General features: G+C 35.5%; 2 protein-coding genes across 2 annotated transcripts; one reads left to right on the top strand and one right to left on the bottom strand.

Moving 5' to 3' along the window:
- The first annotated feature begins 5,656 nt into the window (after positions 1 to 5,656).
- On the top strand, positions 5,657 to 7,594 carry LOC111787969 (RING-H2 finger protein ATL7-like). The gene is made up of 3 exons (XM_023668086.1): positions 5,657 to 6,368; positions 6,451 to 6,533; positions 6,871 to 7,594. Exons 1-3 carry the CDS (start codon positions 6,129 to 6,131, stop codon positions 7,139 to 7,141), a joined length of 594 nt encoding a protein of 197 aa, XP_023523854.1. The 5' UTR covers positions 5,657 to 6,128; the 3' UTR covers positions 7,142 to 7,594.
- A 310-nt stretch (positions 7,595 to 7,904) lies between these two features.
- On the bottom strand, positions 7,905 to 24,444 carry LOC111787963 (single-stranded DNA-binding protein WHY2, mitochondrial). The gene is made up of 8 exons (XM_023668077.1): positions 24,311 to 24,444; positions 20,160 to 20,275; positions 19,653 to 19,756; positions 19,405 to 19,497; positions 17,397 to 17,491; positions 17,141 to 17,214; positions 16,595 to 16,683; positions 7,905 to 8,330 (listed from the first exon to the last, which is right to left on the bottom strand). Exons 1-8 carry the CDS (start codon positions 24,337 to 24,339, stop codon positions 8,211 to 8,213), a joined length of 720 nt encoding a protein of 239 aa, XP_023523845.1. The 5' UTR covers positions 24,340 to 24,444; the 3' UTR covers positions 7,905 to 8,210.
- Positions 24,445 to 24,685: the final 241 nt, after the last annotated feature.

Below are 24,685 nucleotides of genomic sequence, written 5' to 3'. Positions count from 1 at the left end.
ATACAATTGAGAAGGTGTGTATTTGTTGATATTGATATCCTTTAAATATGATACAAACTCTAACGAAAATATAAACTAATTAAATATTGAGAATAAAATAAAATATACTCTAAATCAAATGATAAAGGAAAGAATATTAATATACAATATCTAAGATATATTCTATAAATAATATATCTCAACAATTATACTTCATAGTTCTGAATATGTCCTAATATTTTTCTTGTATTCAATTGTGAAATATCGATGGAGTTACGAGCGTCAAAAGTTGGTTCACTACCTTTTATTACCTTTCTTGGAATGATTTTGAGGAACTCCACCTTCGAATCAGGATTTCGGCTAGGTTTCTTCACTAATCGTGTGGAGAATTCCTCATAGATAACATATCAAGATTTCAGAACTTGGCTCCTTCTCTCAACATTTCTCTCACTTTTTGTTTTTAATTTTTTTTTCACGTATTGTGCTAGGGCTTCAAGGACCCCATAATGGTTAGAGGGGCTAAATGACATATTTGTTCGTTGACTTTGAATTACATGATATCATGAAGAACATAAAATCGAAGGTATGCATCCATACTAACATAACATAACGGAGAAGTATGCTAATGCACGTGAACACACAGTTATGCATGAGGTTCCCATACTTTCCATCATGGCATAATAAAATGTGTATTTCAACCTCCATTCTTGCATGACATATTAAATCTGGTAATTGTGCGTATATAATTTTTATATGTTATTTCATACATGACATGACATAGGGAAGTTGTGGATAATAGATTTCCTTATTTCAAACCATATCATGACATGTCATAGCATAACGTAACATATCATTTATAACATCACTTATCGTTATGTAGCATCTCATTTCGATTATATTATAATATTATTTGGCATATCATACAGCAGAATATACATAACATCAAATATCAAGGTATATCACACGTATGATATATGCAGGGGCCACTGGCACTGTCATACACAAAACAATTCTTCCAACCAAAACAATAGTTGATTCTACTCTAACTTTTTTCATGGAAGTTGTGTGAAATTCTTTCAAGAATAACATATCAAAATTTGAGAACGCAATTCCTCTTCAATCTCTAATGTCTAGAAAAAATCGATGACGAAAAAAATTCTAAACTTACCTCTTGTTCTTCCCCGGTTCAATATGATTTTGAATGATTCAAGTGTCCAAACTAGATCTTCAAAAGGTTTCGAGAAGGTTTTGTCGGACCAAGAGCTCTCCAACGGTTATCTGTTTTAATTTTTTCTCTCTCAAACCCTAACTATATCTCCTCCTTCTCTTTTTCTTCCTCCTTAAAATCTAATTTCCGCCCTTCACACGCCCTTCATTAGGAAAGGGAGTCGAAAGGATCATTTTCCTCAACCCTATGGAAGGTCGATCTTTAAAATTCTGAATAAAATTTTGAAATTTCGAACTTTCAAGAAATTAAAAGAGAGACACCGAGATTTACGTATGTTCGGCGCCCATAGAATTGCATTGGAGAGGTGGAATGGAATGAAGTAAACTACCAATACTCCGCCCACAGTTAAACGACAACTCAATTTGCGAGGCTACCTTCTCATGACAAAAACAATGGACATAAGTCTCCAAGCAACCATCCTCTGTCTGGTTGTGCGTTTAAGGATGTTACGTGGTGTGGTGTTTTTCTAAACTTGGCTGCCTTTCACTTCAAACAACCCACTTTACAAATTACTCCCAAATAACTTATCTCACTCCAATACAATAGAACGAGGAAACATTATTTATGATTATTCTCATTATCCCTCATTTATTCGGATGTTGCATATCCACTAAGTTCTGCTTTCGTTCGTCTCTGAACTACATCTTATAAAGAAAGAGGAATCGAAAGCAAGATCGGAGAAAAGAAATAGAAATTACAAGAGAGACACGAAGATTTACGTGGTTCGGAGAAAAGAAATTCTCCTACATCCACGAGTGGTAGCCAATTACTATAACCAAAGTGTTTACAAAGTGGATGTTTCACACCTCATACTACAAAGTTTCTCTCAGTTGCCTCCAGACAAATACAAAATGACAATGACTCCACACTTCAAAATAATGCTAAACAAGCCTTTATATAGACATAACAAGGTTAATTATCATACATGAATCAAGATGATTCATCTATCGAATAAGAATATGAATCAAAAGGGTTATGAACCAAAATAAATAAGAATATGAATCAGAAGGGTTATGAACTAAATGAGAATTATGACAATACATCTTCAAGACAACTTACAACAAAAACTTCGAAATTGATCGAAGAGCTTTGACAAACAGTGAAAACTAGGAATTGGGCATAATGTTCGAGTTTCTATATTTTAATTAGCTCATTTTAGAATGACAAAAATACCTAGAAAACGCTGGAAAGGTCATGTTGTTTTCGGGACAAAATTAGGTGGGATTGTAAGTCAAAATTATCTTCTAATGTTTATTTTAATAGCAAGGTCCTCCATATATAAATCATTATCTTTCTATATATGGACATGCCACATTGCAATATTCAACCCAACATAGAAAAGAAAAGAAAAGAAAAAAAAAAAAAAAGATTTGAGTATTGAAAGCATATACCCAAAGATCTCATTATCTTCTTCCCTATGCCTTTCAAATGTCAAATTGCTAAGGCTTTATGCATAAACCATGCTTAAAACTTAGGAAATTAATATAATTTGCCAGTAGGTATAATGTTTTGTTGCTTCCCTCTCTTTTTTTCCTATTAAAAAAATACCCTCCATAATAATACACGTTTCATTTTAAATTATCGAGGTTGTATCTTAACACGTACTAAACCTTTTCAAACTATTTAATAACTTATTCAACTATCCAATCTATTTTATTAAATTTTAACACCGTTTCGATCAAACTACTCAACTTAAATCATAAAAGTTCGATTGAATTGAATTTTAGGCATTTGTTTATTAGGTCAACCCGACTAACCTGAAAATAGAGTTACAATTCATCCTTACTCGACTTTTAAGATCATTATGAAAAATAATAATATTTGACATTTATAATCGATGTTAGTGATGCATTGTGACTTATAAATGTTTATATCTGAGTTTTATGAGATTTTAGAACCAAATCTAACTCGAAAAGATTGGTTTGGGTTGAGTTCTGAAATATATTCACGTTGTTCGAGTCACCCATTCAACTAACCCAAAATTTCGAATTAGCCTAAAAGATTTCTCCAAGCTAACACAATCCATACACGTGTCGTGGGACTAAATATAAACGAGCCGACTAAGCTATATAAGATTTGTAAACTCAATGGATGGATTATTAGTTAAGATTAGAAAATATAATAAGTTGGTGTTTAGATTAGATATTTAATTAATGGCTAAAGAATTGGTCCATTCTAAATATTAAAACCATTTCCACATTTCATTTAGGAAGACCCTGAAAAACATAGTCAACAATATCACATAATATTGATTTAATAATAATCAAGGAAGGAAAATAAATAAATAAATAAATAAATAAATAAATAAATAAATAAATAAACAATGTTTATCTTCAATGCCTTAATGTTCTTTATGTTCCTTCCATATTTGGCCCTTAAGAACTCTGCCCCTTCGCCGCATACTATCTTCTTCTTTCTTTATTTTTCTACCTTCTAATTTGACCCTTTAGTTTCCAACGCCCTCCAACTTTTCATATTATTTCATTAACTTTTTTAACTTTTAAATTGAAGTAAGTTTAAACTGTAATTTTAATTTATGATTGTTGGACTGGTTTGTAGAATTAAAATTTAGAGATCACTGTTAAGCTAACGTCAAAGGGTCATAGTAATATTGGCCAAGGCTAATCAAGTAAGTGACCCTATCGTTGTTGGGTTATAATTGTGTACTGAATGATGATATGTGTCTGTGGATGTGTCATATGACGTATATGTAAACTGTTATGAAATGATATGTATATGAGATGTTACGTGAATTTTATGATGTATGCGATAAATTGATATGTTTTGATATGTTATGTTGAAGGCATGCTCGAGTTATGTTATGTGACTGTTACGGTATATGATATGGTATGATATGTGCATGATGTGAACTGTTATGTGCAAGGACATGAAAATGTGATGATATGAGATATGTGCAACATGAATGATATATGATATGATTGACATGAAATACAATTCTGATACACACATGGAAGATGTGATAAAAATGATATAATATGGAACAATATGCTAGCGGGGTTGTAGTATATGATAATGAAAATGGAAAAATGCTGGGACCTCATGCATTATTGTGTGTTTATGCATTGGGGGATACCCCTTCTCCTTTCACGATAGTACGGACGGGTACGCTACGAGGTAGGAAAATGATAGTTATGTTTACCATAATGATGCCAAGATGATCGCTATTCCTGACGAGTGTCCGACATCAATAGCTACTAGAGAATGCTCGCTTGACCAGAAAGGAGTCTAGGAGGTGTGCGAACCGGCTGGTGGGTCCATATTCACACGTGTGAACCGTGTGTAGGAAAATTAAGTACAAATTCAATTACCCGTTTAGGATAGCCGTTGTAGGAAAATAGACTGATATGATAAATCAAACTCATGATTTGCATGTGGTTTACATTTAACCCCAGTAGGTGGTCACTTACCGAGTCAAGCCATGTGCTATTTCTATTTTCAATAAATGCAAGTCATTCCTGTGCGGTTAACGACGACATCGCAATTCGAGACTATGACACAAACATAGGGTAGTTGTACTTTTAAAGTATGAATTTATACTCTAAATTCATGATGTATGATGACCCAAGCAAGCTACCTTGTAGCACATGCGTGTGTCATAGTGAGACGAGTATCTCAGACGACTTCCTTTGAAATGAGTTTTTCAAGGACAGTATTGAACGACACGTGTGTGCCGATATTGCGCTCCAACCCATGTGCCAGATGTTGAATTATGCACCCGCTATGTGAAACATATGTCGTAAATAGTGTAGCATGGACATGTGTGAGTCTGATGCTCAAGAGAACTCAGATGGATGAATGTTCGGGATGTCCCAATGAGATGATCGACATATGGACCAGTTCCCAACAGATGTGTTCGAGCAAGTGAAGATGATCGATGTGTCCCGAGACATGGGACGACATCAGGATGCATAAGTTGTGTTGTTGAGAACGGAGATGACAATAATATACGGCATTGTTGTCCGTCGTATATTAGGAAAAAAAGATTTTTTCATTTTATTAAAATGCCTAAAAATACATATTATTATCTTTCAGCACAAGGCATGCGGCACTTATAAACGATTAAAAGCATATACCCAAAGATCTCACTCTCTTTCAAAGGCCAAACTGAAAGGCTAATTAAGCACAAACCATGCCGCTAAGGAAATGAATATAAATGGACTGTTAGCTATGAATGTGTTGTTCATTGAAGAAAGGCCAACGAAGCATGTTCTTATTGCGATTAGATATTCCATTTTTGTTGCCATTTGCTCAAAGAAAATGACAAATTCTTCCATTGAAAATATTTAAAACCATTTCCATGTTCCATTTAGCAAGACTTCCAAAAAGATATTCAACCATGTCGGATATTATTTGGTTTAGTATTAAAAGGAGAAAGAAATGATGTTTATCTTCAACCCCTTCATTTTCATTATAATATTATACAAAATCCTTTACTTATAAGCCTTCGTTAGCCTTCTCCTTTTTCCATTCCAAATCCTTTTGCTCTTTCCCACCTAACTTCCTTCCCCATTTCGCCCTTTACACCTTTGCGGCCGTTCAAACCCAACGCTGCCCCTTCGCCGCATACTCATTTCTCGTTTCTTTATTTTCCTCACTCTCTGTTCTACTTCTTCTACTCATTTTGTTCTTATTTGGGTTCATCTAATTTGTAATTTCCCTCGTTGAAATCCTTAAATTCGTCCAGATTTGCTAATGTCTCCATTGTTCTTGCTTTGATCTCTTGATTTCGCTGTTGAGCACATTTTACTAGGGTTTGTTTTTGTTTTTCTGGATCTGGGTATTGCTGATTATCGATAATATAGCTGAAATTTTCTGTTCTGGCTTCTGGGTTTTTTCCAAATCTGTAAATTATTTCTGGGTTTGTGAGATCTAGCACATTGGGCCTTTCTTTCTTGTGAACATGGCTTACGACCATTTGGATCGATCAAAAGGCTATTCAGTTGCTTCTGGGCCAGGTCCAGCTTCAAAGCCTGCATCTGAAATGAAGATCTATCAGTTCTTTGTTTTCTGTATTCCAATTGTTGTCACTTTCATTATTCTCCTCCTGTTCTATCTCCTTTACCTTCGTCGCCGAAGGGCTGATTGGAGCTCCATCCGAATGCGAACCTCTACTGCAGTCACCAACAATGACATCTCAACAGTATGGTCTTTTTTTTTTTTTTTTTTTTTTTTTTTNTTCTTAATTATTAATGATTTTGATCTTTCCCTTGTTGTTGGAGCAGGCTGAAGTTGGGTTGAAGAAGGAATTCAGGGAGATGCTTCCCATTATTGTGTACAATGAGTCATTCTTTGTCACTGACACACAGTGAGTGGCTTTTTTCTTATGTCTGGTTTCTGTATTCTGGTTGTTTGTTGTCCTTAATTCTTCGGATATGTCTTGTTTGTGAACTTACAATGAATTGAAGAGCAAGGGAACCAGCACTAGTTTCTTTTTAAATGGATAGTATCACTTCAGTTTCTAAATCGGTCGTTGATTCGTTTAGGTTTCGTGTCGTATAGTAAAAATGTTGATCTGCTTTCAAAGGAGAATTTGAAAATCACAAGATTATGAAAATGTGCTGATTGAGTTTGGAATAATGAAGAGAGTTAGGTGTTGATGATAATTAAAGGGATATTGTTTTTGTGTTTGTGTGTTGCTGCAGATGTTCAGTCTGTTTAGGGGAATACAAAACAGAAGATAAGCTTCAGAAGATACCATCATGTGGGCATGTATTTCACCTTGAATGCATTGATCATTGGCTATCCAACCACACTACTTGCCCGCTCTGTCGCCACTCCGTCCTTTCTCCGTTGCCTCAAACGCCACATGTTCAGATCGATATGGGACTCGAGTCATCGAATGAACAACAACACGAAGAAGCAACTCCCCCAGACAGTAATCAAGCTTGTCAACATACAACATCTCCGGTGTAAGACTACATTGGAGAGGGGGAAGAATCATTCATTGCTGCATTAAAAAGGGATATGCATCATTGGATAATTCATCGAGAGGAGACGACCCGAGGGAAAACTTGGTACGTAAATAGCTGTTCGATTGCAAATTATCAATGCCATCGACCCTCTTTTTAGGACCATGACAACTTCAAAGTACTTCGTTCCATATCCAAACAGAGCAGGAAGCTCTTGTTGTTCTTAGCAACACCATTTAGAAAAATGGTTAAATCAATTCTTTGTTTTTGAGCTCATTGGGACCAACCTGGCAGAACAGACCCTACAAGACCAGACATGTAATCTATGTATTCATAATATATAAATAATTTCCAGATTGTGATAAGGTTTCATTTGACTATTTGTCTTGGTGTTGTTTGGAACTGTCTTTGTCACTACAGAAAGATGTTTTTTTTGTAAGTTATTATTATTTTTGGAGGCATATCTAGTAATTGGATGAAGAAGTTTCCTTGTTGGTGTGGCTAATATATCTTTTAAGATATCAACAGATTAAATAATGGGCTTGTCATTGCCTTACTGCCCGCCCATTAACTGATGGAGACTTTTTGACTTGGAAGTTCATATTATCATAATGTTATCCATTTGACTTCAGGTTTAGATTAGCATACATAGAGTCCATTTAGAACAATGGTTATGACCTATTCACGAAGTATATAACGCTCGTGTGAATAGTTGATTTGCGTGTTCCTGTTCTATGTAGGTATAAACTGAATGAACCGTAACCAAATACTCAAATTTGTGCGATTGATACTCAAGTCATGCTTTTTGGAAATAGAAAGTTCCTCTTAGATACTTATACCAACAACGATTTAGTATTAGTATTCAACACGAACTAGTGTTTCTGATTCGAAAGGGAGATTGTACGAACACATCCATCACTTGTGATAGTAGGGAGCCAACAAAATGAATGGATTTGTGTAACCAATTCTAGCTCCGAGAATCCATGGATGGATTGTGAAGAGTGTAACGTAATCAAATAAATTTCTAAAAGCAAATAACATCATCAGTATTCAGCACATCTTTCTATGAAGATTCATCTTTTCCACTCTAAACTCAATCCTTCACGATTCACCTTGTTTGGTTGAAAACCCTTTTCCATGCCAAGACTGGGTTTTGTCAGCCGATCCCAACCAAGAATGTGAGGCAGGGCAAACTATGAAAACGTCAAAACAATAAAACAGAAATAAGTTATCAAATGAATTAAACCCAAATGATGATTAGCACAGACGGAAGAAAATATCTAACAAAGAAGACATGTACTCAAATCTAGTAGCAATTTGATGAACACAGCCAAGATAACACGAGTTTGATTTTAGAATTTTAATTGGGCTTTTAATTGAGAGTTTATTTGAGTAGAGAAAACAAAAAAAGGAAAAAGGGAAAAAAGGAAAGTCAACCTCAGTTCTGGGATGTTCAAAAATATGGTTTGGTTTGATTTTTTTTTTTTTTCTCGTAAACCCGAGGAGGTCGGTTCAGTACTCGGGTTGAGGGCCTTAAATATCAAGTCGAACCAAACCAACCCAATGCCATTTTATTTTCTATTTTGTGCCCAGCAGCTCATTATTTTTAAGCTCAACATATCTTTAAGTAGTTAGGTTTAGGTTGCTGGTCTACCTCTCGGCCATTGCTACGTCGCGCTTGCTCATGTCTCAAAATCACCCTCTAACTCACCACGCTGCTCCTCTCAGTCGCTCTACCCCACTGTTGTGGCACTCACAGTGTCGTTCAGTTGACTGTCGCTCTGCCCTTTCTTGGTTTCTATCTTCCCCAACACCGGTATTGATAGTGACCACTAACAATTCTAATTTTCTCAGACCCGGCATCAGTGACTACTCTTTTTGCATTGGTTTCTTGGTTATGCGTTTTTCTTTAGCCTTGCCTTTTGTTTTAATTTGTTAGGTATAGATGGAAATGAGTGATTTCAAGGATGACACACCAAATATTAGTTTTCAAAGCATGTTCTAATTCTAAACCATTAGAGAGAGTTCGGGGTTAAAAGAATTTTGTAATGCTACATGTCTTAAGTTTGAGCTTCCCTTAAGAATAACAATAACTGAGACTAGCGAGTTTCTTGCAACTTATTCCTACTAGAAGCACTTGCTGGCACCATTCTGACCACACCTACAGCATGCGATTTCTTTGACACTTGAACCTAGATTCGCATTGGTTGTGGCCAAAATCACTATTTCCAGCAAGCCCCACTTGATATCAGGTCTTGAATCACCTTAGTTTAATGATGCACGCTCCATTTAGGCTTCAATCGAAGTACCAGTGATCAGTAAGGCTCGGGTTCGCATAATCAAACTCCAAAAGCACTAGCCAGCACATATTCAATTCTGTTTTAGAGGTTTGATAAGTGTTGATACTCCTTGGACACTTTTGGATCCTCTTTAAGTGTGTGGTTTAGTCTTTTCAGCTCCGAGAGCATTTTAATTGCAGTTTCAGATCAATTTGAACACTCTAAAACGCCTTTCAGCGAGGGATTGAATCCATTCTGGGTAAGTTTAAGGCAGTAAAGTTCTGTTCAAGCCTTACTGAACTTAATTTTAAGCACTTGAGATCGTTTTCTAATCCTTGGATGCTCTTGGTATGTAGCTTGGGCACTTCTAACAATCACCTATAACTTGGTAAGGATTGGATGGTAAGGTTTCATTTAGAACACTCCTTTTGATTATCAAACTCAATTCCAACCTCTAGGCGGTGTTTCTCTAGGTCGGAACACCATTGATTTAATTTCGGATTGATCTCTGTAGTAGTTTCTACCTCATTCGTCTATTCAAATACGTGGAGCATGCTATATGTTTTCTTGTTTACTATATCAAGCGAAAGATATATCTCTCCATGATTTGTTATGTTTATGTTAAGCATGATGAATTGTGTAATATTGTACTATGGTTGTGTGATGATAGCATGATGTATCCTTGGGTTATCTGAGTTATGCATCATATGTTTGTTGTGAGCGTGTTGTTTTTTCTTTTTCGGGTATAAAACATGGTCTAAGAGCATGCCTAGGTAACATGCATTCTGGGGAGATTGTGAGATGGAGGTTAGGACCTTGTGAGTTGCAAAGATTTGACTTCACAAGAGGGTCTAGACCAGCGAGCATCAACTAGACGTGGACATATAGAGATGAGCAAGACCAGAGAAGTGTCAAGGTAGCATTGCTACATGAAGGTGGCTAGTGAGACCAGAGAAGTGTCAAGGTAGCGTTGCTACATGAAGGTGGCTAGTGAGAGTTGGCTAAAGTGCAGTGCCAACAAAGGCTGTGTGAAACGCTCTGACTTTGCTTCTAAGTGAGGGTGAGGCCAAGGTGGCCCTATTTGGGGCGCGCTCCCTAGCTCATGTGAGGATATGCCGACGCTAGTTAGTTTTGCCATCGGCTGAGTCCGAGAGAAAGGTGGAGGAGGCCCCAAGTGGGATAGCTCACAAACCATTTGGCAAGTTGTTTTGTCGTGCTTATGCTGCGACTTTTGGAGATCGAGGGAAGGTCTATTAGTGGAAGTCCATAAGTAGTGTGCAAGTCCCATATTTGTTCTGATGTACGACGATTTCCCAACAAGTCAATTAGCAGCAATCTAGACTCTGCTTTTGTAAGAGTTGGTGCCACAAAGAGGAATTTTGTGGTTGGCTTGCGAGACTCACCCTGAGTCACCCTGAGGGGTGTACCGTTCAACTGCTCAGAGAGAATATGTGTACTGGCTACGAGAAGTGCCAATGTTGAAGTTGGGGCAAGGTTGTCCCCAAGCTGACCACAAGGCATTAGTAAGATAAGCATTTTGATAAAAGAGTAGTCATATGCTTAATGAGTTGATATTTGTCCGTAGCATGATCAGTTCCAGTGGGTCAAGTTGACAGCCAATCCAAAGTTCGGATTGTCATCGTCCTCGATGTCGAGATTAAGTGGGGGAGAGTGTCACAATCCATGGAGTGATTGTGCCACGAGAGAGTCATCAAAGACGATGACTAGTTTAAGTGGGGCAGAATGTCCCAACCATACTATGAAAAAAGTAATTTATGACTCTCACGTGCAATCATGACAATGTGGCAACACAAAGAGGCGCCCAATAGGCCACGCGAGGGTCAAGACAAGACAGTGCCATAATGCAACCGAGAAGGATGGAGCATCATCCAACACACCATATAAGGTGTACATTGAAGCCAAGAGTGTCAAAGATAGGAATGTTGAAGGGCCAAGTAGAGCCCCGGGCCTTAACCTTGAAAGTCGGGGTTTTAAAAGAACTTTGGGTATGCGGTTCTAGAGTCAAGTCCATCCATATGAAATATGAAAGCTCACCAAACTTGGTGTCGATTGGATATCGGACGGACACTCCACAACACTATATGACCATTTTCCAAAATCATGTCTACACTTGTCAGTTGGAAATGTGATTTGAACCACGACCAGGAATTTCCATACCTTAAGGTCCAATTACAAAAACGAGAGCCAAGAAGCTACAACAAACCTTGTACACTTATATTCAAGCTATGGTGAGCTCATCAAAGAAAATTTTAGAAGACGTTGGAGACCTCTATTATATGGTGTGCAAAATTGAGCTTCAAGAAAGAGAAACTCAGCTAAATTTATGGAACTAGTCCAAGAATGACTAACAAGCACATTTCATTCCTTGCACTATTTAATTATAATTTAAATATTTGTTTGTTTTTCATATAGAAGGTATATTGTAACTATTAACTAGCCATTTTAATATGGAGGTTATGGATATTTCTCATTTACTAGTCAATTTAATTTGGGAGTTATGTGTCACATAGGTTAAAGTTGTAAAGGCTATATAAAGCCTTCTTTTCTTTGACCACAGACATCACATTTTGGAATTAAAGAAGAATAAAGAATAGAATTTCTATTTTTTTTTAGCTGTGTTGAGAGCTAAAATTTTCTTTACAAATTCTTGTGTTTAGAACTTGCATGCTAGAGTCATTCAAGTGGTATTGATCAAACCTCTTGTGGAGTGATTCGAATCACGAGTTTAGAAATAAGTTTTCTTTACTCTTGATCTTGATCATCAAGATAATCTGTTCCATACTTTTCCTTGGGTTGATTCCATATCATTTGGTATCAGAGTTTTAGGCTCAAGATCGGATATATGTTTTCTTGCGTTTGTCTCTTTTGATTCTCATCTATATATATTTTTGTTTTCAGTTTCTGTAGCATGTTGACATTCTGTCTAAAAAATTATATAGCAAAAAAAAAAAAAACATTATTTTTGTGCTTCATGTTAACATATTTTATAAAGTGTTAGATCTGGATCTTTTATCAACCCTTAAGGTTAAATGTCCTTTTTTTTTCCACCCAAGGGTAAGTATGGAACAGATTACCTTGATGATCAAGATCAAGAGTAAAAAAAACTCATGATTCAAATCACTCCACAAGAGGTTTGATCAATACCACTTGAATGACTCTAGCATGCAAGTTCTAAACACAAGAATTTGTAAAGAAAATTTTAGCTCTCAACACAGCTAAAAAAAATAAAAATTCTATTCTTTATTCTTCTTTAATTCCAAAATGTGATGTCTCTAGTCAAAGAAAAGAAGGCTTTATATAGCCTTTACAATTTTAACCTATAAGACACATAACTCCCAAATTAAATTGACTAGTAAATGAGAAATATCCCTCAACCTCCATATTAAAATGGCTAGTTAATAGCTACAATATACCTCCTATATGAAAAACAAACAAATATTTAAATTATAATTAAAAACAAACAAATATTTAAATTATAATTAAATAGTGCAATGAATGAAATGTGCTTATTAGTTATCTTTAGACTAGTTCCATAAATTTAACTAAGTTCATTAGTTATCTTTAGACTAGTTCCATAAATTTAACTGAGTTCATTAGTTATCTTTAGACTAGTTCCATAAATTTAACTGAGTTCATTAAATGCACTTCTCTTTCTTGAAGCTCAACTTTGCACAACAAATAATGAAGGTCTCCAACGTCTTCTAGATTTTCCTTTGATGAGCTCACCATAGCTTGAATATAAGTGTACAAGGTTTGTTGTAGCTTCTTGGCTCTCGTCCTTATAATTGGACCTTGAGGTATGGAAATTCCTTGGTCGTGGTTCATATCAAAATGCCTCAAAATGTACCTTAGGGGAAGGTCAGCTCTCCACTACCCCTAGGCGCGCTGTGGTCTAAACAAGCTACCATGTGGCACATTCGTGTGTCACAGTGAGGGAGAGCATTGTGAGACGAGTGTCTTGAATACCTTTCTTTAAAATGGGTTTTTTAAGGACAGTGTTCGACATCACAAGTGTGCCGACATTGCACCCCAGCCCATGTGTCGGAGGTTGGATCATATAACTGCTATCCGGTACGAAATTCGTAAAGGATATGGCATGGACATGGAAAGGTTCAATACCTCCATAGAACCTGGATGGATGGATGTTAGGAATGTCTTGATATTATGAACGACACATGGACCCTTTCTTGATGGCATAACTAAGCAAGCTATGATGGTCGACACCCCATGAATTACGATGGCATCAAGACATGTGGGCCATGGGCCATGCTAATTGTGAATTGAGATGACATTGAGATGCGATGTTGTGTTGAGAGACTTCGGCCCCAAGTAGAGGCAAGGTCGAGCCGAATGACTTGGCCTATTGTAGAGGCAAGTCGACTAGAGTCACAGACAACTGAACATGTACGTACGAGCAGGGTGTGTGGCTGAACAAGCTTGGATTCCACACAAGTTGTGTTTGGTTGGCGAAGACAAACCTCGCCTAAAGGTCCAACGAAGCCACAAATCCGGGCAAAAAATGAATGTGGGACTTGAGTTCCAAGGCTGGTCGTAAGTGTCAAGGTCACGATGCCACACGGTTGAAAAATGCACGACCGTGACACCCTACACCTATGTCATTTCATGGTTCCTCTAATAAAAATGTGATTTGGTTACATCACTTTTGCAGGGTCATCCTATTTAAAGTTTTGAGAATTATGTTTCTAAATTCCTTTCAAAGAATCCAAGTCTCTAGTTTTCAATGTGATACATGTGAATTCACCAAATATACTCGTATATCTTTTCCCATAAGCCAAAATAAAAACTCTATCCATTTGATTCATAGATCAATATGGGAACCCTTAACTGTTCCAAGTATTTATGGGGCTCGTTGGTTTCTCACATTAATCGATGATTATACTCTAGTCACATGACTATTTCTTCTCAAACAAAAATCAAAGGTTAGTAATATTATTCCTACCTTCCACTCAATGATTCAGACTCAATTTGGAGTCAATCTCAATCCAACTTTATCCCCATATTTCCAATCTCAAGAATAAGGCATTATTCATGATTTTTCTTGTGTTATTACACCTCAAGAATAAGGCATTATTCATGATTTTTCTTGTGTTATTACACCGCAACAAAATGGAGTGGCTGACAGGAAAAATGGACACCTTTTAAACACTAACTGACCACGAAAACATGCCAACAACTTATAGAGGAGTGGTAGTTCTTACTACAACTCACTTGATTAATCGCCTCCCATATCGTGTCCTGAATAATCTAAGCCCAAAATAATTTCTTAACCAATTTCATCCTTACTTTCAAACATCAGATGGTCTCACACCCCGTATATTTGGGTGCACCAACTTTGTTTATGTTCATAACACTCAGAGAGGTATAAACTTGATCTGAGAGCAATAAAATGTGTTTCTAGGATAGTCTTCAACCACAAAGGGGAACTAATGTAAAAACCCTACATCTAGAGAGTTTACCCTTAAATTGATGTGATATTCTTCTCTAAGGTCTCTCTTCAGATGTAGAACATGGAGATTGAAGAGAGTCCTCCTTGCGGAACTATTGAACCCCTGGATACACTAAATGAGTTAATAAGAGTCCATGCCTACTATTGATTCTAATTATAAGTCAAATCCTACCACTGCAAAGTTACCAACTGAACCATACACTCCACCTCCATTGCCAAATCCATTGTTCTCTCAAGTAGATTCTCGAATTGACATAAGTCCAAACAACCAACTCTACTCAAAATGAGGATGTAACACAAGTACCAATAGATGATAGACCCAGCTTTTCGAAAAGCTACTAAAGAACGCACAAAACAACACTTTTACTCCCTATCAAACTATATCTCTCTTGAGAAAGACTATCTCCATCACACAAGAGTTTTATGGTGAGTCTAAATTAAGTTCTACCTAACACAGTTCCTGAGGCTTTATCCAAAAGAGTGGTAGGATACCATGAAAAAAGAACTGCATGCTCTAGAAAAGAATAACATGAGGGAGGTTGCAGATAGGCTCAAAGAAAAAAATATAGTTAGGTGTAGGTGACTTTTTACGGTACAAGGTTGATGAAAGATTAGAAAGGTACAATGCAAGGTTAGTAGCTAAAGGATACACTCAAACTTACGATATAGATTACCAAGAGACATTTGTCCAAGTTGTGAAGATGAACACTATAAAAATATTGTTCAAATGGAAAAAGAACTTGAAGAAAAGAAATTTTATTCAAATCGAACAATTTTCTTGCATTGGAAGTTTACTCTGATGCTACCTATGATGATTCAATAGTGGACAGAAGATTTGCTACGGGGTATTGTACTTTTCTTGGAGGTAATTTAATAACATGGAGAAGCAAAATGAGGTGGCTAGATCATCTATCAAATCAAAATTACGAGCTATTGTACAAGAACTATGTGATCTCTTATGGTTGCAAATAATTCTTGATAACTTACAAATTAAGTGAGAAATTCCGATGAAGTTGTACTACTGCAACAAATCAGTTATCAATATTGCACATAATCCTATCCATCATGAAAGGACAAAGCATATTGAAACTGATCAATATTTTATAAAGGAGAAATTAGAGGAAGGGATAGTACGCAACAGTTGTGTCCTCTCAGCTTTAATTAGCAGATATACTAACAAAAAGACTTCACAACTCTCTGTTTCATGAGTTAATATCCAAGCTAGGAATAGATGATATATGAATGTCCTTGACTTAAGGCATGAGTTAATATCCAAGCACGGAATGGATGGATTATATCTATTCCTCAACTTGAGGGAAAGTGTTCAAAGAGGGAAAGTAATAAGGGAAGTAATTGAACCTATCTGTATCTAAGATTTACTGTTTCCTAATATTTAGGAATTCATTCAGATTAATATTACTTAGTATCTAAGGATATATTTAACGTTTTTTTTTTTTTTTGGTACTAAAAGACATTCCAAAAGCATATAATTCATAGTATGTTCTATCCACTAGGCTGCTGTTTCCTATATATACTGTTCTTTTTTTCTTTTCTTTTCTTTTTTTTTTTTTTTTTTTNTGACAAGATCTTCTATTAGATATCAACTCTGCTATAATGATGCTGCATCTAAATACAAATCAGGATATTCTGATGATCTAAAAGATAAATTAGAGAGAGAAGCAATTCATACACTGCAAGCTGTCTTCATCACAGAAAATTCGCCTGCTGTGAAGGGAACACTCAAGAATTCTTTGGTACTTTTCGTGTTATCAACAACATCTGCAGAAAAGGGAAGAATATAAATTCAGCTGAGGGTAAGTTCTTCATAGAAACAGTGACAGAAAATAAGCTGATCAAGAAAAATAGATTTAAAAAATGAATAACCAAGCATCAGTACAGATAATCTATAAAATTGGATGATTGCTGAATAAGGTCTTATAGATTATAAAGATAAGCTCAATGTTTCGAAATCTAATCAGTAGAGTCACGATTTGCCTTGTCAAACCTCCCAACTGCCAAAGATCATGAAATTGAAAATTCCAACAACCTTTATTCCATTTAAAATTGAGGAAGCAATAAACAAAGGACAACAAAAAAGGTACTCACGCACACAAAGCGTTCAGCTTAAAGCAAGCAAGACATTTTAATCCTACAGTGCATAACAAGTCAATATCTGATCTTTCAAATGAATTGACTTTAGCAGTGAACTTTTCTCTTTAATGTTTTGTATCCTTACTCAAAGAGATGAAATAGCCATTGCCATCTGCATGGGCCTTAATTGTTAAGCTCTTCCTTACTTGACCAGCAGTACTGCAAGAAATTACTCAACAAAATAAACCGAAAGTGCTGAATGTAAAATATTTCGTTGATTTTTGTTAATTGTCGTTAATAAAGCAGCCTCATTTTATTTGTTTTTATTCTTTTATAAGATATTTAATTATTTCTCTAAGAAATGGGTATTATATTGCATTAGAAATAGCAATGGAACCAACCTTGAAAGCATTCCAGGGTCATGGAAGAATTCGCAAGAGTCTCTGGGACCCAAATTTATTAAAGTACCAACCTCTGTTGGGGACAATGAAAAGAACTGCAATATATAAATTGAATTAATCAGGAAAGATGCAGTATAAGTGAGTATATACTGTGAGACAAAAATATGGAAGAGTAGAATCCACATGTTAGATACATTAGAGTTCAACATATATATAATATGATGTATATAGGCTTACATTGAAGCTGTAAATTAAGAATAATAAAATTACAATAAACTGCAAATGATTAAGAAGCTTTTGTGTTCACATATATCCTGTGACACTCCCTTAAGCTTGAGAAAATATATTAATTATCCTCAACTTGTTACAAAGGTAATCTATTCCAACTTCATTTAAAGTTTCCGTGAAAGTATCTCCTAATTGCTCGAGTGACTTCACATATCCAGTAGACACTAAATCTTATTGTATTTTCTCACAAACAAAATGACAATCAATTCAATATATTTGGTCCGCTCATGAAATATTGAGTTGGATGCAATAAGAAGAGCAACTTAATTGTCATGCCACAACCTCTAACTCCAATATAGCCTAATTCAATCAGAGATGATGGACCAACATTATTTGATTGTCATATTTCTGTAGTTTGATTCAACACTTGATCATGAGACACAGAAACTACATTTTGTATCTAATTCTTTTCATGAGGCCAAATAACTTCTAACAAAAAACACATATAGTCAAAAGTCGATCTTCTATCTTCTTTTATCTTGCCCAATCGGCATCCAAAAAGCACTGGATCTTCGTATGATTATGTTTTTCATATAAAATTTCACGTCTAGGGATAGTCTCAAAAACCACAGAATGTTTTGTACTATAGTCGAATGATCCACTGTGGGTGAAGTCATAAACTAACTCACAATGCTTACGGAATAAGTGATGCCTGGTCATGCCACCATAATGTAATTCAACTTTCCAACCAATCTTTTGTATCTCTCAAGGTCTATAGACGGTTCTCCATCCTTTGTAAGTTGCAAACTAGACATCATTGGAATACTAGATGACTTGGCTCCCAATTTTTCAGTTTCAGATACTAAATCAAACACATTCTCTCTGTAACATAAAGATACCCTTCTTGCTTCTCATTTCTTCCATACCCAAGAAGTAGATTAAAATTCTCAAGTCTTTAGTATGAAATGACTTTAAAGGAAAATTTTGAGAAATAACATGTTTGATGTATCAGTTCAAGTGATGACAATCCCACTCTTGAAAGAGGCTTTGGAGAAACCATCACCAGCAAAGGGAAAGAAATCTCCTCAGGCAAATCAATCCAAATATGTCGAAGAAGACAAAACAAAACTTTGCAAAGCTAAACCACGACATGGCTTCCTCCTTGAACCAAAAGAAGAATTTCACGAAACTCAAGACCACGGGCTTCTATCAATAGAGAAACTTTGGCCAGCATGAATGGAGAAATAGGAAGAGGAGCCTTCTTGTCACAATCTTAAAATAATAATTCAAAAGCTTTCAAGAAAGAATCTTCAAGAACATCCAACCTTCATATTGAAATTCACTTGAAATTCACTAGCTGAATGACAAATTCCACATTAAGCAAACTTTTGAAGGCAAACTCAGAAACGTCACCACGAGGTGGAGGGTCTTGTTGTTGAGTGAATAACTCCTCTAGCTAAACCTAGAATTGGATTGGGGAACGTTAGGAGCATCATGGGTTTAGGAGGTTGACGGAATATCCCAAAGAGGTAATCGAAATATAAAAGGAGAATCCTTTGTTCAACCTTCTTCCATCCCACGTTAGTGTGTGTGATGTAAAGTTAATCCTCTAATGTAGTATAATTAATATTGCAATATGTAGTATAATTAATATTACAATAGAGGCTGTAACGATTCTCCCACATGCGTAGTCATGAAAGTTACTGATAGTACAATCTAAGGGAAACTTCCAGTAGACATCTGAACTACAAATACAAAGAATGGAGAAAGAAAAATTGACCTGTTTTTTTGTCCAATCATACTTGCGCTCCCCTATGGCAGGAAAGAACGTCAGCAGTATTGAACCACGTCGATCAATTACAAGACTCCCAGACTATAATACAATCATACAAAGAGTGAAAACAAAATTGATTTTACTTTATATACACACACACACACACACACACAGATATATATATATATATATATATATATATATATATATATATATATATATATTTATTTATTTATTTATTTATCATTATATACCTCTAATTTAGTGAAAGTTGGCAGACAAGGAAACATTGAGACTCCAGCTTTGCCCTTATATACATTATAAGCAGCATAAACTCGGTCATTTTCATTCTTTGGGACTGCAAGAGAAAAAAGTTAGGCCATTAGACACAATAAAGAGACTCATGTCTTGAAAACTTGGAAGATAAATATGAAATCTGTGTCCTTGATATATGGATGGAAAGGTTATGATGCCTTTCTCTCTTTCAGCTTCCACAATAAATACTTTTAGAGATACTCCTGGTGGCTGTTACTTTAGGAATGCCTTTTTAAAAATAAAAATTGTAGAATCTTTTTCATGGAGTTTGTTTTTTTATCTAATCCCCACATGAAATTTCATCTTTTGTTGAAATTACTTTACCTCATACCACCACTAAAAGCCTGCACTTAACACCGAAGTAGGAAAATTAAGGCATACGACAGTATATAACCAGCAGATTATATTTCAAAATGTATAAGAATTTTCATTGCTAAACAATGTACCTGTATGAGTAAACTTTTGTCCTGGAATGCCGACTCCAGATGAGAAAGGATGTGACCCAAAAGCATGGTCAACATGACCAGCTTTCTTACACACAACTTGTTCAAATAGCTGGTTCCTGTTTCCATGTTATATAATGACTTGTTAATTGAATTTTTAACCATCTACAAAAGGAGGGGGAAACTAAAAGTAAAATTGGTCCAAAATCTGAGGCTAGAATATAGAAAATATATAATAAAATCAAAAATCAATAAAAACTTTTTCGTTTATTGGGGCGATGAAGTCAATTTAGCAACAAGAGAAAAAGTATCAAAATAATCAACACCATATGTTTGTGTAGTCTTAACAACAAGGAGAGCCTTCAATATAGCTATAGATCAATCTGGATTGACTTTGACGGCAAATGTCCATTTACAACTGATATGCTTCTTTCCTGGAAGCAGAGAAACTAAATCTCAAGTACAATTGCCATCTAAGGAAAAATTTTAGGAACATATGCAGACTTCAAGGGTGCAATGAAAGAACATGTAGAAGATGACAAATGGTCATATGAAACAAAAGAGGAAGTGGAAAAAGTGCACTGACATTTACTTTTACGAAGAACAAAAAAAAGATGATCATTTGTTCTTGGATCCAAGGACGAACAAGTCTCTTGTATAGGAAATGCAACTGAAGGAGGTAGCCATCGAGAACAAACCTGAGTAATAGGTGGGTAAGTGGAAATAGGTCAAGATGGAGATAGATCGTTAAGAGTTCTCAGAGGAAACAATTGTGTAGACAAGAAAATCACCACTTTCCTCTTTTGCTCCCCCTGACTCTTACTTGAAAGTGGAGGAGAAAAAAAAAAAAAGAAGAATCTTCAAAAATATGACAATAGAAGAGACAAAGTATCAAACAAGGCTAGGACAATAGTACCGAAACCTATTTTGAACACAAGAATGACCAAGAATTATACTTTTTAATGACTTTGGATCTAGTTTGGTGAGTTGGGGGCAAACATCCTGAACAAAACAAGTACAACCAAATATTTTGGGTGTAAGAGAAAACAAATGTTATTGAGACAAAATCCAATGAGATATCTCACCCTTATGATCTAAGGAGGGCATACGATTTATTGAGATACAAGTCGTCAAAACAACACCAACCCGAAAATGTTTTGAAACATGCAACTAAAACATGAAGGTTCTTGTTGTTTCGAGGAGATCACGATTCTTCCATTCTACAACCCCATTTTGAGATGGAGTGTCAATACAAGAGGAATGATGAAAATTTTCACATTCACCTAAATAAGAACTACGAGCATGAGACAAGTAGTATTTAACATTCTCACTCCATAAAACTAAAAAAAGAACCACTAAATTGAGTTCGAATTTCAGCATGGAAGTAACAAAACTAAAAAAGCAACTCATAATGATTTTTCATTAAATTTTAACCAAGTTACATGAGAAGAATAGACCACAAAAGTAATAAAATACTAAAAACCTCTCCTGGACTCAATAGGACATAAACCACGTACATCAGAGTTGACTAACTCAAAAAAGAGCATTACTTCATTTATTGACCCTGGAATACAAACTTAGACAACGAAATTTAGCAAACTGACACAATTCACAATCTAAAGAAGACAAATGATTAGATTGAGGATAAAGATTCTTCAACACTGAAATAGACGGATGAATCAATTGACAACATTCTCCAAAGGGAGAGGACACTTGAGAGCATGTAATGGCTATAGATATTTGTGGTTTAAAAATGTAGAGATCTAGAGATTGACACCCTTTACCAATAGTCTTTCTCATCATAAGATTAAAAAATAAGCAATAACCCGAAAAGAATGAGACAAACAGTTAAGAGAACAAGTGAGTTTAGTAACAGAAATCAAGTTAAAGGTTTAATATGTTAAATTTAAGTCAAAGGGCAATGAAACTCAGTAGATAAGAGTGATAGTACCCAATTCTAAAACAATAGAGTTAATTCCATCACTATATTGACATTAGGTCAAGATGTAGATAGAAAAAGGTTAGAGAATAACCAAAGATTAACTGTCATTTCATTCACTAAAGAGATATTTATAAGTGTACAAGGTAAATCCTAAATAGGAGAAAATAAAACGACAATGAAGAGCAAGATAACTAATATATTTACAGAAACCATAACTATGCTAATAATAATAATAAATCCAAAAAATTTCAAAGAGACCCTAAAAAGGTGTGAAAATCTAAGCATATGATTCTCACCAAGCACTAGATTTTCCCAAAACAAGAACTCTAATACTAATGCCAATCTAGGAGAGGGAAGATGCAGCGCCAATCTCCACTGTTTAGATATACTCTCCCAAGGACTTCTATGACTGCCATTTATTCTAGCTTTTGTGTGCCACCAAAAGTCTTCTTCTCCATGTATGCTTGCAATCATTTTGTGCTACAAATCATTATGGGCTTAAAAGAATCTGCACGCCCATCTTACTAAGCTAATATGGCCAAAATTTGTACTCCTAAACTACTGATTCCAAAAACCCCTCCCCTTCTAAGACCAAATTCAATTGACCAAGATGTTTTAGTTTTCCAACCCTGCTGCCCTTTTCACTCTTTTCTTTCCCTTCAATTTCCAAACAGATATTTCTTGGCATGAAGCAAAAGTAAGTCATCCTCCTCTTGATAGTTGAAAATTATTGCATCTATCTACTTTAATCAGCACCCTTTGCATGAATGGAAGCCAAAATCTTCCAATTTCGGATTCCCACCAAGAGGCATAACTAAATAATGTATCAAGCATATCTTCACTTTACAATGGAATCTGATAGCTAGATGATCCAATATCATGTATCTCAAGATCCCTCAACTATACCTAAAAACGGTTCAACTTTCCCCACCGAGATATTCCTCGTATAGAAAAGAACCTAACCTTCCAGAGAAGCCATACCTTCTAGAGAACCCTTTCTTCCTGATTAACAGAAAAAACCCAAAAAATCTCCTCCATAAACAGGTGACACCCTCAATTCGGAACTCAGGATATATAAAAAGACCAAAAAAAATCAATACCACACTTGGGACGAGAAAGATTACTGCAAAAGAATGCAGGGCGAGTCTCCTGACATTTGTGCTTGCACAAAGCACACCACTAGCAGAGCAAAAAGAAGTAAGATTTTTGAATAAAGATAAGCAACCATTCTTTAGAAAAACCTTACTTGTTTTGAAGTTTTCACCTACAAAGTCTCCCATTGTAAGACGAAACAACATGGGTGATAAAAGATTTACAGGAAAATACATTAAGAGGATTGATGAACCGAAGGCGCTGGTTACAAGAATATGGAGAATAATTAAATCCCTAGAGGCTAGAAAGAAGAGATCAAAATCCTCAAGACTTGCTTAGGAACATTTTGCAATAGGGTTCTATGTTTTAGAACAAAATTTAGTTAAAATATGTTTGAATATCTATTTTAAGAAATTATTGTTCATGTATTCTTATAAATAATCTATTTTTAGGTCGTGTGTTCGGGTCTTTGGGTGTAAAAGGAAAACCCTTGATTTCTTCAAAGTCTTAAGACTTGGGGCAGGTGCAAACTTTTTCTAAAAAGTGAGAAATAACAAAGTAAATCAAATGCATCACATAGACTACGTAGTCAGGAAGAAGTATAAACAAAGCTCCAAAATAATCAACCAACTTATATATAGGAACCATTCTCTTTAAGAACAGGATTTCCCTTCAAACCTTGAAATCTTCCAACAACTCCGAGCATTTTAGAAATCATCCAACGCAACTCCATTTTCAAAACGAGCTTTCCGGAAATAAAAGTGCTAACACAAACATCGCAAAACTCCCAACAAGGCAACTATAAAATTCCAACTGAAGGAAAACCATAAGACAAACAAACAAACAAACAAAACAAAACAGTAGAAAGTAGAATCCCTACCAGAAAAGGTTACGTTTCCTTGAACATCGAGGAGTGAGGGAAAACAAAAGAATGGATGATAACGAACAGCATTGCCAGAAAAGAGAAATGGAAGGTAACAAAAGAACATTGAGTCGCATAGGGCACAGTGCGGTAAGAGCATTGATTTTAAGAGTGATTTAGCAGACAGTTCAAGGAGAAAGTAGAGATAGTAGCAGAGTGGTAAGAAATGGAAGTTAAAAAGGCGAGAGGAGTCGATACCTGGACAACCATCGCTGTAGCTTCAACATCGTTCTTCGCCTTCTGGATGAGCTGAAAATGGAGGGTTAGGTCGGGAACCGAGAGAATGAGGGAAACCCGTTTGAATCCTTACGACGGACAGTACGTGCCGGTTAATGAAGCCCTCCTTTATATGAAGTTTTGTGGTAAGAAAATGCTCATTATAAATAATTAATATTTTATTTTATTTTTACTAATAATATTATTATTTATACTAGAAAATTACATTAAATAAATATGGATTGGAGAAAGTTCTAATATTTTAGTATAAATGGTAATATATTAAATTTAGGAGCTCCTCTCGACTCAATTTAGGATTTATCTAAGAAATTTAAAAGAAAAATAGAGCGTTGGTAG

Source organism: Cucurbita pepo, chromosome LG02 (assembly GCF_002806865.2).
Source record: "Cucurbita pepo subsp. pepo cultivar mu-cu-16 chromosome LG02, ASM280686v2, whole genome shotgun sequence".
Classification (NCBI taxonomy): Eukaryota; Viridiplantae; Streptophyta; class Magnoliopsida; order Cucurbitales; family Cucurbitaceae; genus Cucurbita; species Cucurbita pepo.
Note: the sequence above shows the minus strand (reverse complement) of the source record. Positions and strands in the feature narration are given on the sequence as shown.

Bases quoted from the DNA above. Each gene is read 5' to 3' on its own strand.
- LOC111787969 (XM_023668086.1), top strand. From the start codon at position 6,129: ATGGCTTACGACCATTTGGATCGATCAAAAGGCTATTCAGTTGCTTCT. The intron at 6,369-6,450 runs GTATGGTCTTTT...TTGTTGGAGCAG, and splicing joins CCAACAATGACATCTCAACA to GCTGAAGTTGGGTTGAAGAA. The intron at 6,534-6,870 runs GTGAGTGGCTTT...GTGTTGCTGCAG, and splicing joins TTCTTTGTCACTGACACACA to ATGTTCAGTCTGTTTAGGGG.
- LOC111787963 (XM_023668077.1), bottom strand. From the start codon at position 24,339: ATGTTGAAGCTACAGCGATGGTTGTCCAG. The intron at 19,757-20,159 runs GTACATTGTTTA...TTTCTCTTGCAG, and splicing joins ACAAAAGTTTACTCATACAG to TCCCAAAGAATGAAAATGAC. The intron at 19,498-19,652 runs GTATATAATGAT...ATTGTATTATAG, and splicing joins CAACTTTCACTAAATTAGAG to TCTGGGAGTCTTGTAATTGA.